This window comes from Protopterus annectens, chromosome 10.part0, assembly GCF_019279795.1.
Source record: "Protopterus annectens isolate FY-2018-M chromosome 10.part0, PAN1.0, whole genome shotgun sequence".
Classification (NCBI taxonomy): Eukaryota; Metazoa; Chordata; order Ceratodontiformes; family Protopteridae; genus Protopterus; species Protopterus annectens.
The window spans coordinates 763585425-763607224 of NC_056744.1; the positions used below are offsets into that span (position 1 = coordinate 763585425).

The following is a 21800-nucleotide window of genomic DNA, read 5'->3' on the forward strand; positions in this document are numbered from 1 at the left end:
CCTAAGGCAAGACAATGTACCTAACACTTTAGGCATAGATGACTCTATAGTCAGGCACACGGCTGTCCCACTCACTAGGCTGAACAAGGAGAAAATGACAGTCAGCTGCCTGTCAGGTGCCAGGATCCACCACATAACACATGCACTCAAGTCACTCCACAAGTACAAATATGACTCTGTCATTGTCCATGTTGGAGTAAATGATGGGAGATGTACCTCCCTGGACTACATGAAAAGAAACATGAAAGAGCTGTCGGATCATGTGGCCCAGGCAGGTATGACCCTAGCCCTGAATAGCATCCTGCCTTTGCCCAGAATGATACTACAGTATAAGGACAAAATGATTGACTTCAACAATTGGCTAAGCTTTTGGTATCATTCAAAGGGGATCCAGTATCTATCTGCCTGGGACAACATGATCAACAGACTATAATGCTTTGCCAGAGATGGTCTGCACCTGTTGCCCCTGGGATTCAGGTTATTGGCTAAGGCTCTTGCCACCCCTATAGTGCCTTTTTTAGGCAAAGTTTAAAGGACAAAACCACCACCATAACAGGTACAAGCATGCAAAATCTGAAGGTAATGCTATTTAATGCTAGAAGTCTAAACCTCAAAATGCACTCTCTTGAGGCACTCCTAAAAATGGAGAACATCAATATCTGTGCAGTAACTGAGACCTGGTTCAAAGCTCCAGAGAGCACCTCTGCAATACCAGGCTACAACTCTTACCACACTTTTTGGCCACCAAACCAGGATCGAAACACTAAAGGTGGAGGAGTGTCCATATTGACCAAGGATATTCACACCACCAGGCTAGTTGCCCAACAAAATGCATCTGAAATTCTCCAGGTGCAACTAACACTGGTAAGACTGCAATCCAAATTGTAGCTTGCTACAGATCCCCCACTATACCTCAAGATTCTCACTACACCTTTGTAAACATACTGGAAAATATTAAGATACAACCAAACACCCTAATACTGGGTGACTTCAACTACTCTGCCATTAACTGTATTTAAAACAGGGATTTGTCTGCAAATATTCATCATACTGCAAGGAAAAATCCTAGTATCTTAGTACATTTTTACATTTTACGTATTTACTCTGCAAGATTCTTACATCTGATTACCATCAGTGGCTCAAAATGTAAAAGAAGAAAACAAGATGGAGCATTAGAGAGACACTGTTATTGCCTAGACTATAATGCAGGACTATAGACTAACACACTGTTTTCCATTATTTCAAGAATACACCATAAAGTTCAGCCAAGTTTGCAAAGTATAAAAATGCGATTTCATGGAATCTGTCATTTTAGGCCTGAACACTCTTTCACTGTACATCTTAATTCTCCTTTTGATTACTACTGTAAAACTATCAGCTTGTTTTATTTAGGTTTCTATATTAAAAATCTGTTTCAATTTTGCTAGCGCACAGATTCAGTTAAAATTATAATAGAAGCAATGGCCATAAATTACACATAATTATCATGAACTTAATACTCAGAATTGGAGCATAAGAAAAGAGTAACCTACAGATGGACAAAGACTGAACTCTCAAGCTTCAGTTGCCCAAGGTTCAAACTGACCACAATCAGAGATTTTCCTTAGTAAATCAGTGCTGACAAGTCCTGCTAGTAGTGATTCCATTTTTTGGGGAACATTCCCCTTCTTCGAGTTGGAGCAACCAAGGGGTGCAAGGGGGATTGCCCCCTGCAAAAAAGCACTTTACAAAGTTTTTTCTTTGCCATTTTTCCAGTAAATACAGTTCAGGGATTCTAATCCTTGGTGTGTTCACTTTTATCCACTCACAGTTGAAGTGAAGAAAATAGGGTTTCATTGTTTTAATAACTGTAAATCATTATCCCTGACCACCTCTCACGAGTTACTTTAATCTGTGCTACACCATGCAGAACTATTAAAAACATACAGTACCACCCTTTTCCTCAAAAAAAATGTATTTTGATTTCCTTGTTTTAAAAAAGTAAAAAGATTTAAAATTTTGCTTTCTTCCGTGTTTACCCTTATGTGACTAGACAGTAGTTTTTTGGGGAGTTTTTTTGGCTAGTTTGATGTGAAATATCATTTTGGAGACTGCATTTAACTATTATATTTTATTTTATCATCCTCAGATTTATATGATACACACTGGCGATGGGGATGGGGATGAAACATAAAACACACTGTACAATCCTATTTCTGTCAGAATGGCTCAATGTATGATGAGGGAATGATTCAAACGTCACAGATTATGAAGCCCATAGCAAGTTCTGTTGGATAATGCCACATGCAAATGCGGCAGTCTAGGACCATGCCTAATATAAATTAGCCATGTGCATGTGCCCTAACCCACAGCTGTAAACTGAGATCAAAGCAGTATTTTAGAGAATTGAATGTCAAGCTCTACTGCACTACATTGGAGTTGAGAAGTGAGACTGGACAAGATAGTTTTAGTGTGTACACACAATGCTGACTATGGCAGCAACGGGTTTGTTTGCACTATAACAGGTAAGTTCTGTGAGGCTGTGTCTCCACATGTGTGTGTGTGTGTGTGTGTGTGTGTGTGTGTGTGTGTGTGTGTGTGTGTGTGTGTGTGTGTGTGTGTGTGTGTGTGTGTGTTTGTGTGTGTCTAGCTGTCTGTTTGGCTGTGTTAGGATATGTGTGAATGTCATGTATGCATGTCTGTCTGTCTGTCTGACTGTTTTAGAATATGTGAGAATGGCAGATATGCATATGTATGTGTGTCTGTGTGTATGTGTCTTTGTTTGAGCAAGTTCCTGTGCAATAGCATTGTGTGTGTGTTGTTAGAGGGAACAGCTGCTTTAAGTGTTTGATTCAGAGATATTAAAATGAGTTGCTAATGAGCTACTGCTTTTTGTGACACTTGCATGTCTTTGAATCACTAGTTGTCTTTGTGGCATTACTAGAGCACAGCAGTGAAGCATTGTCAGTGCTACAGAGCCAGCTTCTCTGAATAACCCTCCTGTATTTGATGAATTCAAACTGCTTTGTATTTTGAAATTTCAGTTGTGCTTCTGTTAATAAAATTAAGCCAAAAATGTGTGAAACTAGTGGTGCACATGGGTGAAGATGGAGCTGTCTTGTTTTGTCTGTATGGTCATGTGGCTAGTAAATAATGTTTGCACTATTTTTCATTGCAATAATTTGTGAGTGCAAAACAAGAAACCATTGCAAACTGCATAATGTTCATACTAAAATAAGAATAATGATTGTGACATATTTGATCTTAGATTTAGCCTACTATATATCCATTGATAATTGCAATGTGTCTGTCTCCCCCAAATTTCTGAAGTCCACCTGTATACATTTACTACAGAATCTGTTTGTATACAATTACAAGACTGCTTCAGATTCTGGTGCACTGAATGTATTATACCTACTTTCACATATTGAATTGTTTCAATATGTCTGACTTTGGACCTTTTTTTTTTTAATTTATAACAACATTAATCTTCTGCTGGCGTTATTGTTTGTGAATACTGCTTGAGGGTGTGCATATGCAGTTAAAACAAATTTTAAATAAGGGAGATAAACTCTTAATTATTTCAAAAGTCCATTATGATATTTAGTAGTTAGGCAGCATCTATACACATCTTCTGCTCACTTTTCACTATACAAATCAAAAAGATTTTTAAAAGTAAGCAAACAGACTAGGGTATATCATGGAGTATACTTCCAAGGCCAAAATTAAAATGAGGTAAGTGCCTGACCCAGGCAACTATTATAAAAATATTGTTCAGTTGAAGTGAGCAGTTGGAAGTAAGAAATATCAGGGCAAGTGGTTGGGGCAGTAACAATGCCTGAGCAATTGCATGGTGTCCCAGGAAAGCATTGAGGTAATGTTAAGATCCAGAGAGTGCAGTTAGAATTTAAAAACAATGGCATGACAGCATTCAGAGCACTTTGGAAAACTACAGCAGCATGAGGTGAGGCTGTCGGCTATGAAATAATGAACAGACGCTACACATTCAGAAGCTGGCATGTTGCTAGAATACATTCTGAAGCAGCTATAAGTAGATATCCTAAAAGCTGATGACCTGAAAAACAGGATACATCGATCAAATTATATCATTCATGGGCTGTCTTGAGAATATAAAAGGTAGGGTCAATTTTCCTCCCCTTTAAGGCTGGTTGCCAGTATTTCTTAATAAGAACTTCAGTTTTATACAGACAGAATTTGCACACAGGGTAGTGAAGCCTAAACCAATGTGATAAAATGCTAAGCTCTGCTATCTGATAATTCTCTTCCTGTTATTTAGACAACAAGAGGTCATCCTGTATGCAACATGGATAAGATAGCATTATTCTACACAAGGGTTATAATATTCTTTGATAATGATTATTCCAAAAGAATCCAGATTTTAAGGTAGCAGCCATTTACAGGACAGGATGATGGTTTTACCATTTAATTATGACACCTTCTGTAAAGTTATAGAGGTGTTTCTATTAGATTATATGGTGTCTACCATAAACTAAGTGGATATACAGTTAAGTACATGACAGAAGAAAGAAAGAGAATTACCTGCTTGTGAGACTTCCTGACTAGTTCAAAATGTACTTTGATAAATGGAAGCCTCACATCCACTCTCTTCAGCAAAGAATATTATGGATAAGGATTACCTTATTCCCTAAATGGCTGCTGATGTGTTGCACAATGGGGATTATGCCTGGAAGGGTATTCTTGAAGAAGTCGAGGAAGCTGGTCCTGTTGTTTTTGTAGTGGATGAAAGCAATTTACACCGAGGACCCAAAGCCCCTGGGGCTCAGGGTTACCCAACCTGAGGAAGTTCACTATGATAATATAGTTGATCATCTAGTTACGATGACAAAAGAGAAGCTATCAAATGCTGTGGAAGAGGATGGAGATGGAATGTTTTCTTCGTCCGTGATTAGTGTGAAACCCTCATGAATCAGCCTTGTGAGTATTATACAATGAAGTAAGGGCAACTTTAGAGTCAAATCAAAACCTGGAACCTGCATACAAAATGTTTTGTCATCACAGGAGATCTTCACCTACTTCCCTGAATTATGAAGACTTGGGATAGAAAGCTTTGTGGGGCAAGACTTTAAGAAAGGGTTCCAACTATTTGCACCAGGGGATTAAAATCTTTTTAGGATCTTATTCTCTACTTTAAATATCTAATATGGACTTTTATAAATGTCTACATCTGTGATACAAGAATATGATGTCTGGATGCTGTCAAAATGTACAGAGGAGACAATGGGTATGCAGCATATTGGAACCACTACTAAATACCGAACACTCACTCAACTGACGCCCAAAACAAACACCTGAAATACTACAATACCGAAAAAACAAAGCCGCATAATTCAAACTACCGAAAACTACACACAACATACACCACATACAGACACATACACACACCTTCCCCCAAAATACAAACACACAAAACTAACCTACAGACAAGCAGGGGGATAAGCCCCCCTGCACTCACACCCCCCTACTTAAATATTCTAACGCCAAGGTCGCACTACCCAGACAAACACATGAATATACCACCACACGCCTACATCCCCCTTGCACATACACATCACACTCACAACACACACTTACACACTAAACCTCTAACCAACACAGTTAAACAGAAATACTCACCTGCCCTTCCACCATATTACAACACCAGAAGCACGAATTTCAAACTCCTGATAGTCGAGATTTTGAAATTCGTGCTTCTGGTCTTTCGGTAGTTTGGGGTTTCGGCTATATGGTCTTGAAAGTTTGAAATTCGGTATTTCAAACTTTTGAGATTATGTAGTGTTCCCAGCATATTATAACTAGATGTGCTCGATTTTATGACCAATAGATGGCACCAGACCATCCTCATTTATGGGCATAAGGGAGAGGAAACTAGATAGGCTAATACAAGAATACAGGGTGTGATGAAAGGAGATACTGCCAGCCCAGCTAGCTGGAATTTTGTAAATAATTATATGTCGTTTGTGAATATCAACATGATTTTTATAAGATGCTTATGTTACAGATGTATTCAAACTGTATGTTGTGTATATCAAACTAGGTTTGTGCAGACGTGTGTTCAAAAGGTTTTTGCAAAGTGCTTGAAATGTATCCACAGTGTGCCCTACTGGAAAAGAACAGAAATGTACATGCACTATTGTAACTATTTAAATGTACATATTTTAACAGTGGAAACTGAACACAGGAGGTTAACTTCAGTCCAGCAAAACTTCAGAAAATAGCTGAAATTTAATTACTTTATAGGCTTTGCAATAAAAGATGATATTTTTCCATTTTTAATGGAGCTACAAAGACAATGTCTGTGCTGAGGAGTTTTCTGTATTATCTTTAAGGTGAAATAATTACTAGTTTTGAAATGTGAAGGAATGCAATTGTTTTATGACTTCCAGTTTCTGCCAAAGATCTGTGGTCTATGTATTTTTACAGTAGGTGCTAAATACTGCTAGCTTCCAGCAGTGGGAGTTTCACCTGGGATAGAGTCAGATGACAAGAAATTATGTCATTCTGCAAGCTATCACACCTGTAATAGTTGAGATATTAATCTGAGAAATCTCTTAAGAGAGACAGAGTATTCTGTATTCTATCTTGGACCTGGCAACAAATAGAAAATCCATTCACCACACATTTGCCTTGCTCTGTAAGTAAGTTAACTAGGATATAGTAATTCTCTTAGATATAGTCAGGAATATGGTGAAGCTTAGTTTAGATATTTTTATTTATTTATTTATTTGAGACTGTCCTGCAATGTTGTTTTAAATATTTCCTGCGGTTTTGAACTCCGATGTCACTGTAAATATATACTGAGTTTTTTCTTGTTCTTTTATTATTTATTATTAAATATATTTAAACCTTTCATTGTGGCTAATCTGTCTAGAGGTATTTAAGCTTTGAGAGTACTTGCATATTTATTAGGTGACACTGTATAGGCCAGTCCTAATAGCCTTGCTCTTGATCAAACTACCATTTGTATTAATATTAATATTACACAGTAAGATTGGACACCCTTTGTTAAGCACCTTAAAATAGCCGAGGAGTTGGCTGGTGACAGTGATAACCACCTTGTAGTCTGGGCAAAAGGGGGCAGAGCTAGTAAACCTGTGCCAGCCTTTCCCAGGTGTGTGCATATGTGTGTGCATATGTGTGTGTGTGTGTGTGTGTGTGTGTGTGTGTGTGTGTGTGTGTGTGTGTGTGTGTGTGTGTGTGTGTGTGTGTGTGTGTGTAATTCAAACCTCAAAGACTATGTGTGTCAGCTACTTGGGCAGGGACACAAAACACTGGTTGGACAGAGAGGGTGCTGGAGGTCTTGGCTTGGCCACTCAGCTGATATTGCAGCTCTATAGCTGTGTCAGTAGGGAGTCTTATTGGGGATCTGGAGAAAGAGGAAAAAAACAGCCCTGGACTGATTGTGGTCCCTGTGTGCTCTTAAGGGAAATTGCACTTGATGCAGAGAACTGCATCTGGAAATACTGTGTATTTATCTTATCATCCTCCCTGTGAACGTCCCCCACTGTTGCCACTGGTGAAGATTGTGGCTCCTTGATTACTGGTCCAGTGGTGGGTCATCACATATTATTTATTGGTTGGTAGTGGTGAGATCACCACATCACATTTTAGTATTCAGTGGTGTGGATATTGAACTCCTGTAGCCTATAAATTGTGGTCACTAAAGAAGGTGTTTGTACGCTCAAGGAGCCACATGGTAGACATTCAGAGTTTCATATCACAATAGTTTATTTATTTTTTGTTAGCTTAGTTAGTCAGGGAGAGCAGGCAAGGATGTCAGCAGAGGAGTATGGTAAGCTGATAAGCAGCCAGTTGGCTGAGATGTGCCAAAACAAAGGATTGGTGCATGCCAAGCAAAAATGATAGCAGCCTTAACCACAGCTGCATCACAAACCAGCAACCAGGAGGACAACCAGACTGGCCTTGGGGATGTACAACTCTCAGAAAATGGACAGTTTAACCTTGCCTCAGAGGGTTTAAAAATCTGTCTGGAGTTAAACAGACTTGAACTTTTGGCCAAACATTTGGAAACAGAATCAGCAGAGAGGCTGCAGCATTTGGAGGCCGAAGAAAAGGAGAAACAGAAACAAAAGGAATTAGAGTCAGCAGAGAGACTGAGATGTTTGGAGGCTGAAGAAAATGAGAGGCAGAGGCAACATGAAAAGGAAATGCTGACTCTACTCCAGGGTCATGGAGGTAATGGGGAAGGGAATAACTGAACCCCAGAAGCAACAAAAGTCAGTAAATTTCTTCCACAATTTACAGAGGGTGATAATTTTGATAGTTTTATTCATATGTTTGAAAGGGTATTTAAACAGTATAATGTTAACCAAGGGCTCTGGGCACGGTTCCTGACCCCCTTACTCCATGATAAAGCTGTAACTGCTATTTCTAAATTGTCTGATACAGATTGCTTAAATTATAATACTGTTAAAAATTGTTTATTAAAGTGTTTTAAGTTAACACCTGAAGCTTATAGGAAAATGTTTTTTGAGCATATACACAAGTCAGATGAAAGTGTTTGTGAATATATTGCTGAGTTAAGCACTTATTTTCATAGATGGGTGAGTGGCTGTCAGGTCACCACTTTTGAAAGGCTAGCAGACTTTTTGGTGAGGGAACAAACCCGTAGCACTTTGCCTGAGGACATGAGAATCTGGTTAGCAAATGGAGAATGTAATACCATAGATGAGTTGGGGAAAAAGGGAGACCTATACCTAGCAAGCAGGGCATCACTGCACAGGAAAGGGATACCCAGTGCTGGTCATGGGTCAAAGGGAACCCGTGGTGGGCAACCTAAACCACCCCAACAGAGTCCATCAGTAACAGAGAAAGCCACTAGTTCAGGTACATGGCATGGATCAAGGGTTACATGTTTTAAATGTGACCAGTGGGGCCATGTAGCATATAGATATCCATGGAGGCAAGGTAGGGAACAAAAGGTAGGGGAGCCAGTAAGTGGAAATGACAGAATGCTAGAAGTAAGTTGTCTGGAAACAGCAAGGTACTATACTACCACAAGAGGTTATATCCTATCTTAGTAGATGGGAAACAGGCCACTGCTAAGAGAGACACAGCCTCTCTGTGTGCTCTTAAGGGAAATTGCACTTGATGCAGAGAGCTGCATCTGAGAATAGTGTGTGTGTACCTTGTCATCCTCCCAGTGTATGTCCCCAACCGTTGCCATTGTTGAGGATTTAGGCTCCTTGATTACTTGTCCAGTGGTGGGTCATCACACCTAGATTTAGTAGAATCTTTGGAGAGAAGTAGGTTTACATCAATGGTCGATTTCTAAGTGGCAGTTACTTCACACGTGTCCATATCCCACATATGCTGGATTTTATGTACCCCTCTTTGTCTCTGCTTTTGGCTTTTAAACAATTTAGCTCTGGACACCTATGAGCATATGTTCTCCACCTGCAATGAGTTATATTTTTTTTTGGTCAAGGACTGAAAAACATTTATGGGAGCATTGAGGAGACAAGTTAGTACTGACCAAATAAGTAATTATGTGTACAATAAATTTACCAGAAGGTATGCTCAGATTAAACAAATTACAGACTAGGTTTCTATTTTTATTAGTGTGGAGTGCATATTGAGGGAGCAGAAATCGGAGACCCCTATCTGCCCATGACTGGAAAAGTGGAGTGGATGTAACGATCAATAGGTTGATTGACATCACTATGATTAGAGGAAGCAAGGAGCAACCTAGGTTAAAGTGTATGAAACATCTATTGTGTCTTGAGTAATCTACGTATGATATATGCTGAATAGAGGAGGAGTGAAATATCCTGTGCAGCAGCATATTTCCCAATGAAGGAAGGGGGGTCCTGCAGGACATTAATGTATTACCATAATGTGAACAAAAATGTATAACACTGGTGGGGGGATATCTGTAGAAAGTCATTTTGTGTACAATTACTGTTCAGATGGAATGAACACAGGTTATGTAGTCTAAACAAGTAAAATTACTTCTTTTTCACAGCACTTTACTAGAAAGTCATTTCTTTTCCTCTCATAAAAGCAGGGATGTACACCAAGTCAAGGAGAAAGGAACGAATAGGTTTATTTAAAAATGTTGATTCAATTATTTGTATGTATACAATATAAGAAATAGAAAATAATATTATTTATTTAAGAGCTGTTTAAAATGATCAGGCATCCTCAGACCACATGCAAGAAATCCGACAGTTGTTTAATTCATGATAGGAACAAAAGTCACATCGTGTTGGATATCACCTTTATTGTTTCAATAAAATGCTTACACTAGCCATCCTGCAGACCTACCTCTTCATCTGCTGCCTCTGGTATACATCCTGCCATGTGTAAGCACAAGGCTGGCCAACATCAAGCATATACTTACTGCACAATCATGTAAACCTCTGTATGAGTTTTTTTGGGGCTGCTGGAGGGCTCGATATTTCCCGTTTGGATTCCCCAGGGAAGCTGCCATTGGCAAGGTCTTTATCATTAAGTCAAAAGAAGTCTCTGAATCCCTAGCTCTTTCTGCCTTTCTTTGGATGACCTTTCCTTTGGAGCATTCTTGCAGCTCATGAGGTCTTGCATGTTTTGGCATCTATCCACATACCCTTTGCTGTGTTTCTTGTAAAATATAGAGGTGGTAGACCACCTGACCATGCCCTGATAGAAGCCAGCAATCAAGGAAGTTATCTTAGAAGCCTGACACCATTTACACTTTGTGCACTTCTTCCTATACCAGAGGGCTGATGGCAAATATTGGCCTACAACTATTTGGAATACTTTCCTTTCTGGGTATCCAAATGTCTGAAGTACCAGAGATCAAAGAGTAGACCCTCATGCTACCTGACTGGAAATCTAAACCTTGGGTTAGATGTTGCAAGGAAGTATATTCTCCTGCCATGTTGGGCTTTAGGGTCTGCAGTGCATGTCACATGTGGCCCCATTCAGTCCTTTATGATGGATCTGGAAATAGGAAAATCTGAGCTACTCCTGGTGTCTTTGCTTAGAGAAGAACTTTACCAGATTGTCACTAGCTGTTGTAGTGGACAGTCAGACAGTGCTCTGCCTCCAGAATCATGTTTATGCTATGGCTGGAGCTGCAGATTCTGATATATACCAGGAGAGAATGTCATTACTGAAGTTATCCTCCTTTGTGGAGTGGTTTGGCTTCTTTTTTGAGGCAACTCCCTTTCAGTGTTTTTGGATAATCCTTATGATCACCGATCAGTAGCATCATTAGAAAGAGGCAGGCCACTCTTCATTGAGGGAACAATTCCTTTGCTTTCTACTCTTTCTCTTTTCTATGGATTAGAAGAGGTTCTGCTCTCTGTCCCTCTCTCTGTCTCTCTCTTTTCCATGAATTACAGTAAGTTCTGCTGTCTCCCCCTGATATTTCACAACTATGTACTAGTCAGAAACCCTAAGAAGGGTTTATCAACCAGTTCTCTTGAAGTAGTCCAGACTCTGGCACAAGCTGGCCTGAAGGCTGTCCCTCTTTGTTCACTCCATAAGCTTAGCCATCTGTTGGTGGTCATCAAATGTGGAGGTTAGATCTTTCCTGCCAGTCACTCTTCTCCCGGTCCTTTTCCTTCACCAGTTCTTCTTCTGTAGATTTTTCTATTGCAGAACTTCTGGACAAGTCTAGACACAAATTCCTTCAGGGCAGTAGTGAGAATTACATTTTTCTGTAGGAGAGAAGGTGTCCTTCCTCACTCCTTTCCACAAAACAACTGGTGTTTCATCCATTTTTATATAATTTTAACCAAGTTTTATTTTTTATAAAATTAATACCAGTAATCAAAAAATAGTATCATGATCCCCATTAACATATTCTATATGCATAAAAATAATTATTTTTATTTTTCCACTCTACTACAGATCCTCCACCTACTCATTTTTGGCAGTGAAAAGTTTGTGACATCAAACTTTCAAGCCAGTATTAATTACTCTTGCTTTCTCCTTTTAAAAATTCTATGATATCTTATTGATCATGCGAGTCAGTAATCAAGCAATGGATGTCCTCCTTCCCTTTCTTGCACAAATGCAATCTATTTGTGATAGTCCACATCTCTTCTCAAAATCCATTCTTTAACCATTACTTGCTTTTCTTCTCCCTATATTTTCTAAGATTTTCCAGAGCTCCTTTTGCCCTTCTTTCATTAAACAATTTGTATAATACACATGCCTACCACCTTTTAAACCTTCAGCCAATCTCTTCCCCCCAGGCCTCACTCCATCAGTTTCTTTTCCTGAATAGTTCCCATCCTACTCATGTTTCCTTAATCTTCCCCAACTCCTTAGCTTACCTCCTTCAAGACCCCCCATGCAGCACCTCAAACAATCTTCCCTTCATGAAAAAACTACTAAGCACCATATCTACCCCATCAATCCTGTTTACCATTCATCTTACATATTTCTGTATCGTTTTATTCATATTTTTCTCCACCTGCAGATTGATATCTCCCTAGTTCCCCAGTATTTTCTAACCCATGTAAGACCTCCGTCGTCATCCCCTCTGAAATGCTGCATTACTTTAGGTGCCACTACATGCATTCCCAGATCTGGTGTGCCCCTCAGCCTCATCCATTCTGCCCTCTTTCATCCTTTCCTTTGCAATCTTTGCTCTCCTGCCTCCATTCAAATTGTACAATTCCTGAAGGTCTTACACTCAGTTAACTTGCAGGCTTATCTTTGTTTGTTTCACCATATATAATACATGTAGTAAAATCTTGCTTCTTATCATTTCCACCCTTCCCTTCAGTCTACTTATTCTACATGACCACTGCTCCAGTAAATAATCCACCTTTCTACCTCAGGCCCTACTGTTTTTTATTACCCTTATCTCTTCCACTGATCCAACCACCCACAGGGATTATGGACACCCTTGCTGTACTCCCCTTCCTAGCTCTACCTTCTGCAATCTGCCCATGTTCATTAAAATGTCCCCTTATTGTCTTCTACACAATTTTTTCTCCCCATTAAGCCACCTTATGTTCCCCACCATTTCCACCAATACCGCAGACATACAAAAATAGCAAGTATAATAAGTGAATTAGTTTTTTAGATGTTAAAATAGCAGACATTATACAAATCCCATGAGCTGCTTGCCATTTTTATATGGATATTTTATTAATCAGGAAGACACAATTTTTATTTTGCAGCTATTTTTTGAAGAATCACACATAAATGCAGTCTGAGTTTTAATGCACTCTGATAAACTGCAAAATTCTAGTTCCAGTCAAAAAACAGTATAAATAATGTACGTATTCATAAAAAAAAAAAAACAGTTACAAAATGCACCAGACTACAACAAAACCAAGCACTTCCCTATGTGCAGCCATCACACAATTTTTCCAAAACTATTTCTTGATCACAACTAATCAAGAGCAGGGCAAATCTACAAATATTTCCTGGTCATACAATAGTAAGCAAAGAGGAAACTTCCCAAAGCTGTGCACTGTGGTCTCCACAAATAGTGATCCTGCAATGTCTACAAGTCAAGCACATAGGTTTATGTAAATGTTGTTGCAGAAACATCCAATGTGCATTCACTGAATTATGAAATCAGAATCACATCTTGTCATAAACAGCTCAAGCACTCATAATAGTATTGTGAAAGTTCAGGCAGTGAAGTGCAGCCAAAGAGAGTATTGTGAAAAGGGGCACAAGAGCCAATCAAAACAGTGCGTGGATTTAAAGCCACTCTACCAGAAAGACAATGCAGCACCGGAAACCCATCCACAGAGGAAAGACAAAGTGGCAGCATTGGAATGACACAATATTATGTCTTGTGTGGTTCAGGGGTGACATGGATGTTGGCCAGTATGTGCCTTCTGTGATGCCCACATTACAATATAGCATCATAACAAAGTATACAATATCAGATCATCAGTATGACTTGTCATTCTTTCTGCTGATGCTATATTCTGCTCTACAATGCCCACTGCCATGCACAACATCTCATGATCATTACTCCTGACCAGCGCAAGCTGCCTGCATCTGGTGTTCATGATCTTGTACACATTTATCCAAAGTTTCACTCAAACACCCCCAGGATTTTTTTTAAGTAATGAAAAAGTGTTTGCTTATGTGTGATTCAGTAAAAAAAAACTTGAAGTCTACACGACTCGTTGTACAAGTGGACATTCTATTATCATCTTATAAATGTTCACTTGATATATTATCTGCCTCCCTGATGTCCAGTTTCTTATACATAATACATAATACATTCATTTAAGCTCTTCCTCAAACCTATGGACACATCAGCTGCAGATTTTTTAATTCAAGTGAGTCATTTTTGTACTCTTCAAGCAGTTGTAGTATAGTTAAGCATGTAAACTATGATGAAATGTTACTTCACGCACTTACATTTTGGCAGTTACAACTGAAACAACTGGTCAGTAATCATTTGCACAGAAGGCATGCTATAAACTTTCTGTATTAATGTAACATCTGAACTAAAAATAACATTTGTTTTTCTCTGAAGGTGATGTTGCGTGCCATTATGCATGCAGTGTACAGAAAATACTGAAAAAAAACAGCAATGAAAGTGTGAGAATTTTCAGAGAAAAAAATCAGGATGTAGCTGTTGTTTCCCCACCTTTCCCAAGTAAAATCACTGAATCTAAGTACGGTTAGTATATGTTTAACTCAAGTCGACTTTCCAGAAAAAAAAAAACAAAACATGACTACAATTCCATTTAGGGTGGGGATGCGCACTCAGAAAACATATTGTCACTCTCCTACTTTGGACACAATAGAAGAGTTTTCATGGGCTCTGTTCAAGCAGCTTTATTTTACACAGATCACGATAGATGATTACTGACTTATGGTCTTAGAATAGTATAATATAAAACATGAAACATGACCCAAACGTAGCAATATAAGTTGTTTTCCACATATTGCTATTAACTTTACAATTATTAAGCAATAACCAACAAGTGGATTTACCCAAGGTTGGCATAGTTTGATTAAGAGGGCAAAGGTCAATCCTCATATACCCACACCCACAAGTCGGTTATTGCTATTACACAATGACATTATTTAAGTAAGAATTGCTTACTTTTCTTCATCAGTGTCTTTGTACAACAGCACCATAGTGTTCCTCCAATGTTGTTTCCTGTTCTTCTGCATTTTTTTACTTACTGCACATGCATATGGGACTTACATTCCCACACTTCCACAGTTAATCAGTGCACTCAATAGAAGCAAAAAAAGAATCTATGTTGCCTTTTTTTAACTATAAAGGTCTGACAGTTCAGAGGTACGAGAGACTGTTGAGCCAGCACAAAAATTCAGGGAAAATCAGTTATGCTTCTTTAGTTTTGCAGAATGTACCTGATTTTTCTTAAATTCATGGACAAAGCCTTAAATAACAGGGGCCAAAGTCCCCAAAATACAGACAGATGGTAAATGTTGGTCTTATAAGCTTAGAAAGTTACTAAAATAACAGGATTTGCATTAGTGTGCATTGTCTGAAGGAGAGGAAGTCTGAAACTTAAATGTGTGTCATTATTTAGTGATTTCAGTCCTCAGCGATTTGTCAGAAAACCAAAAATTTTATGAGGAACAAACCAAAAATATGAACCAAAAATCTGGGCATTCTGTGAAAATCTGGATAGTTGAGTTTTATGCCTCCATACCATATATCAATAAAAAAATTCTGGCCACTCAGTGCTACTTTAGTGGATGGAATTTTTTGTATTGGTACATGCTTAATTTCCAATGGGCATTCTGACTGGGCTGTCAAATCAATGTGGCCATTTCTGAATAACAATGACCCATCATTGTTTTATTGCATATTTAGCAGTATGCAGTAAACAATTAGATTGGCCAAAATATTTATTGACTGTATATGGCTCACTGCTTTCCTCTCATGTCTCTAAAGATTGGAATTCCATTAGCCTCTCACTTAGACAAGCTAACACCCTGAAATCCTTCAAGCTACTACTGAAACACCACATAAAGGTCTCATGACTTTGCTCATGTACTACACCTGAATAATACCCCTGATCTGCCCTTATCCAATCTATCCCATCCTGCTCTAAAATAAACATGTGTCCAGTAGTCTTCTGTCTTATGCTATACTATTATTTCTATATGACCACATACACCATTCCTTACTCTCCTCATCTTTACTTTGTTATGAAAGCGCACTTTACCACTGTCCTGCTATTGCAAAGTACTATGGGCCTAAACTTTGTCTAACCATTCATTCTGATCTACCTTTGAATAATTTCTCATATCACTGTATTGCCTGTATCATGATTATAATAGGTTAGTTTGCTGAAGCTTCATATGCATCTTGTCAGTGTTTTTGTTTTCTCACTATTATAGCTCAGTCATTGTTTTTTTTCTCATTATTATATGATCAGATGATTCATAACAATATTTATGCATGTATGTTACTTATTGTCTATATCACGTGGAGCTTTTCTCCAGAAGCTTCCACTGAAAAGGGGTTTCCACCCAGTCTGACTTCAGACCCAGTCAACAAAAGCAAGCAATAAATAAATAAATAAATAAATAAGATATTTTGACTTTTGCTGTGGCTATCACTAGTATTTAAGGGTTGAAAATATTCTGGTGATAATAATGTATGCAACTTGTCAGACACTGTCCTTTCAAGAACGCAGCTTTGTTGACTGACAAGGATCAGATCGTTAGAATGCAACTTCAGTGCTATAGATTTAGTGATAGGGTTTAAATTGTGCAGTGTTTAAAGAGCCTTACAAAACCATGAAATGGAACTGCATGGCTAGTCTAGCAGTTTCAGTAAATCATGTGACCTTTACCTGTATGTAGTAAAATAATATCATAAATCTAGGATCCTTATTATTTAGTTTCTAATATTACTGTTATTTCAGGCTTCAGACTGGCTGATTCTCTTAGAAACTGTATAAACATTCATTCCATACCTTTAGTATTTAGTGAAGATTGTAAATAATAATATTGATGGTTTGACTGTGCTCTGAGCTTGCAACATGATAACTGATATAACGTGTGGTATTATTTTCTGCAAAAAAGTACTTTACAAAACTAGACTCCAACTAGTATTGTAACTATAGCCTACAAATCATTTCAGAGTCTGTTTAGCTTATTGTGCTGTACTTGTTACAAAATTGCCTTGAAGATGACATTGTAAATATCTACCAACCTTTCTTCTTTGTTTTTTGATGTTCCTGCAGATGTATTGTGAAAGTAACAGGAGAAATGGTCCTTTCCTTTCCTGCTGGAATCACTAGACACTTTGCAAACAACCCCACACCAGCTGTTCTAACATTTCGTATCATAAATTATAGCCGTCTAGAGCATGTCCTGCCAAATCCACAGCTTCTCTGTTGGTGAGTTTCAAGGCATTTCCTGACAATAGCCAAATAGAGCTCAAGTCAGATACACCAGTGGGTAGAGAATATGCACTGGGTCTTAATCTAAGAAAATATTTTGTACTGTAGCATGCCATAGATACAACAAAAATGCAGACACATCATATAAAACTGAACTACAGAAATAAATCTTAGTCATATGTGGAATGACTTCCAATAAAAAACTGTTAATGACATGAAAAATTAACAAAGTGGCTAGTGCAGTCATTATAAGAAAGTGCAGTCATTACTACAGGTAATGTAATATTATTGGTTTGAAAGAGAAGTGATCCACAACATGCCTCCATCACTGAACTGTAAATTATTTAATTGTGTTGAATAATAATGTAATTTATTCTGCTTTTCTGTCACCTGCTAAAACACAGGTAACTACAAAGGATACTCCATGATAAGACTGTTCTAAGAAAACAGGTGGGCAGACTCTGTGTCTGGAGATTTTGTTAAGCACTTGTTTCGGTGATAATCAAAGACTACTGTCTGGGTAACTGACTTCTTCAGGATTACACAGTATGTATATTGAAATGAAAGTCAAAAACAAGGACTAATGGGTCAGCCCCATGGCAAAAAAAGTTGAAGCTTTGAGTATGATGCCAGACAACCAGGGATTAATTGACAGACATTATACTGTAGGAGTCAGTAAGAGGGGGTTGGAGTGAGTGGCTAAAGTCAGCTCACCCATCCATGTGGAGGTGGAGAGAGTTTATTCCGCTGTGATGCTGAGTCTTGCAGTGAAGTGGGAGAGCAGCATGTAGCATATGGGCCAGGGACGTGCCAAGCTTTGTACAGAAGTAAGCATTTCTGCATGCAGGACAAGGCATAGTAGACTCTTAGGATGAATATTTAGGTTATTTCCATCAGAAAACCCTGATGCCTGCCTGGATGATGGTCTCATGAAATTGACCCTTATCCAATGGGGTACCAATGTACTGGTTCATTATGGGGTGAGTTGGCAGGCAGCAGGGATAAAAGTATTGAGACAAGGATTGCAATACGAAGCTCATTAAAAGTGCTAGCCTTAATGTATTATCTCTTCTTGCCATATACCTATAAGGATAAAACAAAATACTCTGATACAGGTTCCATACTATAGAATGACGAAGCCATCACTATGACCCAAATGACCTAAGACTGAATATCAATCAAGACACTGGTGGAGATATCAAAGGAGGGGAATGAGTGACTAAGAGTGACCCCCCCGCCAAAAAAGAAATATTCTTCAGGTAGTATAGTATTATGAGAAATTGGAAAGCTTTTTTTCACCAGTATATTCAGCAAGGCATTCTCATAAACATAAAATGAAAAACAAAACACAAATCAATTATGCTTTTCAGGAAATAGCACTGATAGTTAAAATGTGCATACTATCCACTGCCTTTCTTTTTTAAACCAAAAATATAAATATACCTAATGCAATATTGCAATTGCAGTATTAGAGCACCCTGCTGCTGTTAGAGTTTCCACTTTCAATTCACTAAGTTAGTTTCCCACCAATGTCTCAACTTTTATACCTGTTCTTTGAAGACTGAGTCTTATGCTAATTAAGGCAGATTGTATAACAGAGAAGTGCATTCCAATTTGTAGTAGCCAGCAGTGAGCATAACAAACTTACGGATGGTAAGTATATTTAGGATCTAACATGGTGGTTTGATATATGCTTATAGCTATTATTATTGTTTACCTTCTATTCATTTTGGAGGGAATTTATGTGGGTGGGATTTTTTATAAATTCCAACTCTGTGCTACCATGTACAATTTTTTTAATTCTTTCATCTATACTAGTTTGATGGTCTCCCATGGTGTAGTCATGTAATCAATTTATACAGTGAGGAGAGAGTATATAAGAGAACTTTGCTTGTTGTTGTTTGTACTTCCATAGATACTTCAAGAGTGTGTTGTACTTCTGGGACTTCAATTATTTCCAGAAGAACTATGATCCTATTCTGCAGTTTAATGTTTAGCATTTCCTCCATGGGTTTACTAGAACCATCTATGTCTGCTAATACAGCAATTAATTCAGCCATTATTTTAACTGGTCCAGAGTTAAGCATTTAGAATAATAATCTATTACTCTTTTTTTCTCACAAATCAACTTTAAAAGCATGTGGCAAACATGACCTGTGATCTTTGGCTATAACTTCTCCCTATCACAGTGACATATTCTTCACACTATACTGCTGAAGATTTATGATGAATGATTCCCAGGATTATACCCTCTTCCTGCTCACTTTATCGCCTGCCAGTTTCATCTTAATAGCAGTAACTGAATCCTGGCCTATACCATTTCACACTCTTACACACACAATGATTACCAGGAGGGGCCGATAATACTTTTTTTATTTTTTCCACCCCTACCACCAGCAAAGACATAATAACTGTAATACATAAAAACATAGGAACAATACTATTGACCACATGAGTCATAAGATGACTAAATATATACACATTTAATTAGACACAGTTAAATATTCATGCCACAATTTTTGAGGACTTAATAGTATTCACCTCAGGAGGTTTGTAGAGTCATACATGATAAACCTAGTATAAATCTGTATCTACACATGCAGTCAACAAGACTTGCCAACAGTACCTTGTTTGACATGTAGTCATAACTTATTCTATATAATGGGAATATTTATTTTTTTTATTTTATTTATTTATTTTACATTTGTTAACCGGGAGAGTCCAACTGGATATGTCTATTTTCAGCAGAGGCCCGGGGAGAAAAGCTCCAAGAGATAAAATTTTTATAGTTAACAGACAATACATTAAATATTAGTAAAAGGCAGGCTACACAAATGTTAGTATATGACAATCATATGGTAATTACTTTGAGACATAGTAGAGCAAAATGGAAGAGAGTACATTGGACAACATTCATGAGACACATTTCTTTCACCACTAGAGAAGCTGGATGTATAATTAGTCCTACTGTCTTAAGTTATAGCTATACATCTGAATGTATAGACATTATAGGTCTGTAGCTAGACTATGAATCTGATTGATAATAGGAAAATGCTAAAGTACTAGCCAGGGGTGATACAGGAGCATAGTCTGTTATTCATGAAGTGAATTTTAAGTCATTTCTTGTATTGGGTTGAGGAGTTGTTGCCTCCAGATTTTAGAATGTAGACGGATTTTCCTGCCTCATTGTTAAATTTGGTAATCTTAAGGAGGTTTTGGGTGATAGATCTTAAGATTCTGGTCATGGTGTAGGGTTGCAGTAGTTGTTGTAGAGCTGGGGTGTTGTCTGAGTGATGTAATAATCTGTGTGCAAGTGATAGTTGATTGAATTAAAGTATTAGTGGGGAGTTCTAACCAATTGAGTTTTTTGAGCCATTCACAGTGATGTGTTCTAAAGGATGAACCAGTAGCAAATCTAGCTATCTTATTATAACAGCTGTCAAGTTTGTTTAGGTCAGTTTTGCGGAGACTGGTAGGCACAGGGGATGTATAGAGTAAGGTGGATAATAGGTATGTCCTGGCTATTGTTATTTTGGAATGGTTGGAGATAAATTGTTTGTTTCAATAGAGTAGACCAAGTTTTTTTATGAACTTTTTTATGGTTAGGGAAATGTGTAGGTCAAATCTTAGGTGATTGTCAATTTCCAAGCCTAGCAGTTTGGTGTGATTGGTAGGAGGGATGGTGGTATTGTTATTTGAGGAGATTATAAAGCTATCTGAGGGGGGTATAGATCTGTGGGAGTTAAAGAGGAGTAATTTTGTTTTAAATGGGTTAAGAATGAGGTTTTGATTGGTGATCCAAGTTTCGGTTAGGGGAAAGTATTCTTGTGTTTGGGAGAGGAGGAGGTCTAGTGTGTTGGCTGCGCATATTATGGTGGTATCATCTGCATACTGTAATATCGAGGCTTTGGGAATGTTGGATGGGAATTGATTAGTTAATAGGGTGAAGACTAATGGACCCAGGATGGAGCCTTGGGGAACCACCAGGGAGACAGGCAATAATGGAGAGAGTTGGTTTTGCCATTTTACAGCTTGCTGCCTACCATCGAGATAGCTCTAAATCAAGAAATAGCAGAGATGCTAAGGTTTAGGGTGGATAGTGGGTGAAGGAGTTTTGGATGGTTGACCATGTCAAATGCTTTGGATAAATCTAAGAATGTAGCAGATACAAGCAGGCCATTATTTCTGTGATTATTGATGGTGTTAGTAAATAATGTAAGTGCAGTGGTGTTGCTGTGGAAGGGTCTAAAGCCATGTTGCTGTGTGGATAGTAGTTTGTTTTCTAGGAGGTACTTCATTAATTGCATGTGTACTACTCTCTCGAGAAGTTTTGATAAGGGGGATAGTATAGCTATAGGGTGATAGTTATTGAGTTCAAAAGAGGTACCCCTTTTGTGCAGTGGAATTATATGAGATATTTTCCAAAGCTGGGGTACTTTATACTTGGAGATGGAT

At 38.1% G+C, this 21800-nt stretch overlaps 1 protein-coding gene across 10 annotated transcripts in view; it reads left to right on the forward strand.

The window, feature by feature from the left end:
- The window catches only part of SGIP1 (SH3GL interacting endocytic adaptor 1), a 1172197-nt gene that overhangs the window by 945772 nt on the left and 204625 nt on the right, over positions 1 to 21800 (forward strand). For all 10 annotated transcript variants that reach the window (XM_044085575.1, XM_044085576.1, XM_044085579.1 and 7 more), the window contains one exon: positions 17187 to 17342. In XM_044085575.1, coding sequence (XP_043941510.1) covers positions 17187 to 17342 — 156 coding nt within the window. The remainder of the gene's footprint in view (positions 1 to 17186; positions 17343 to 21800) is intronic.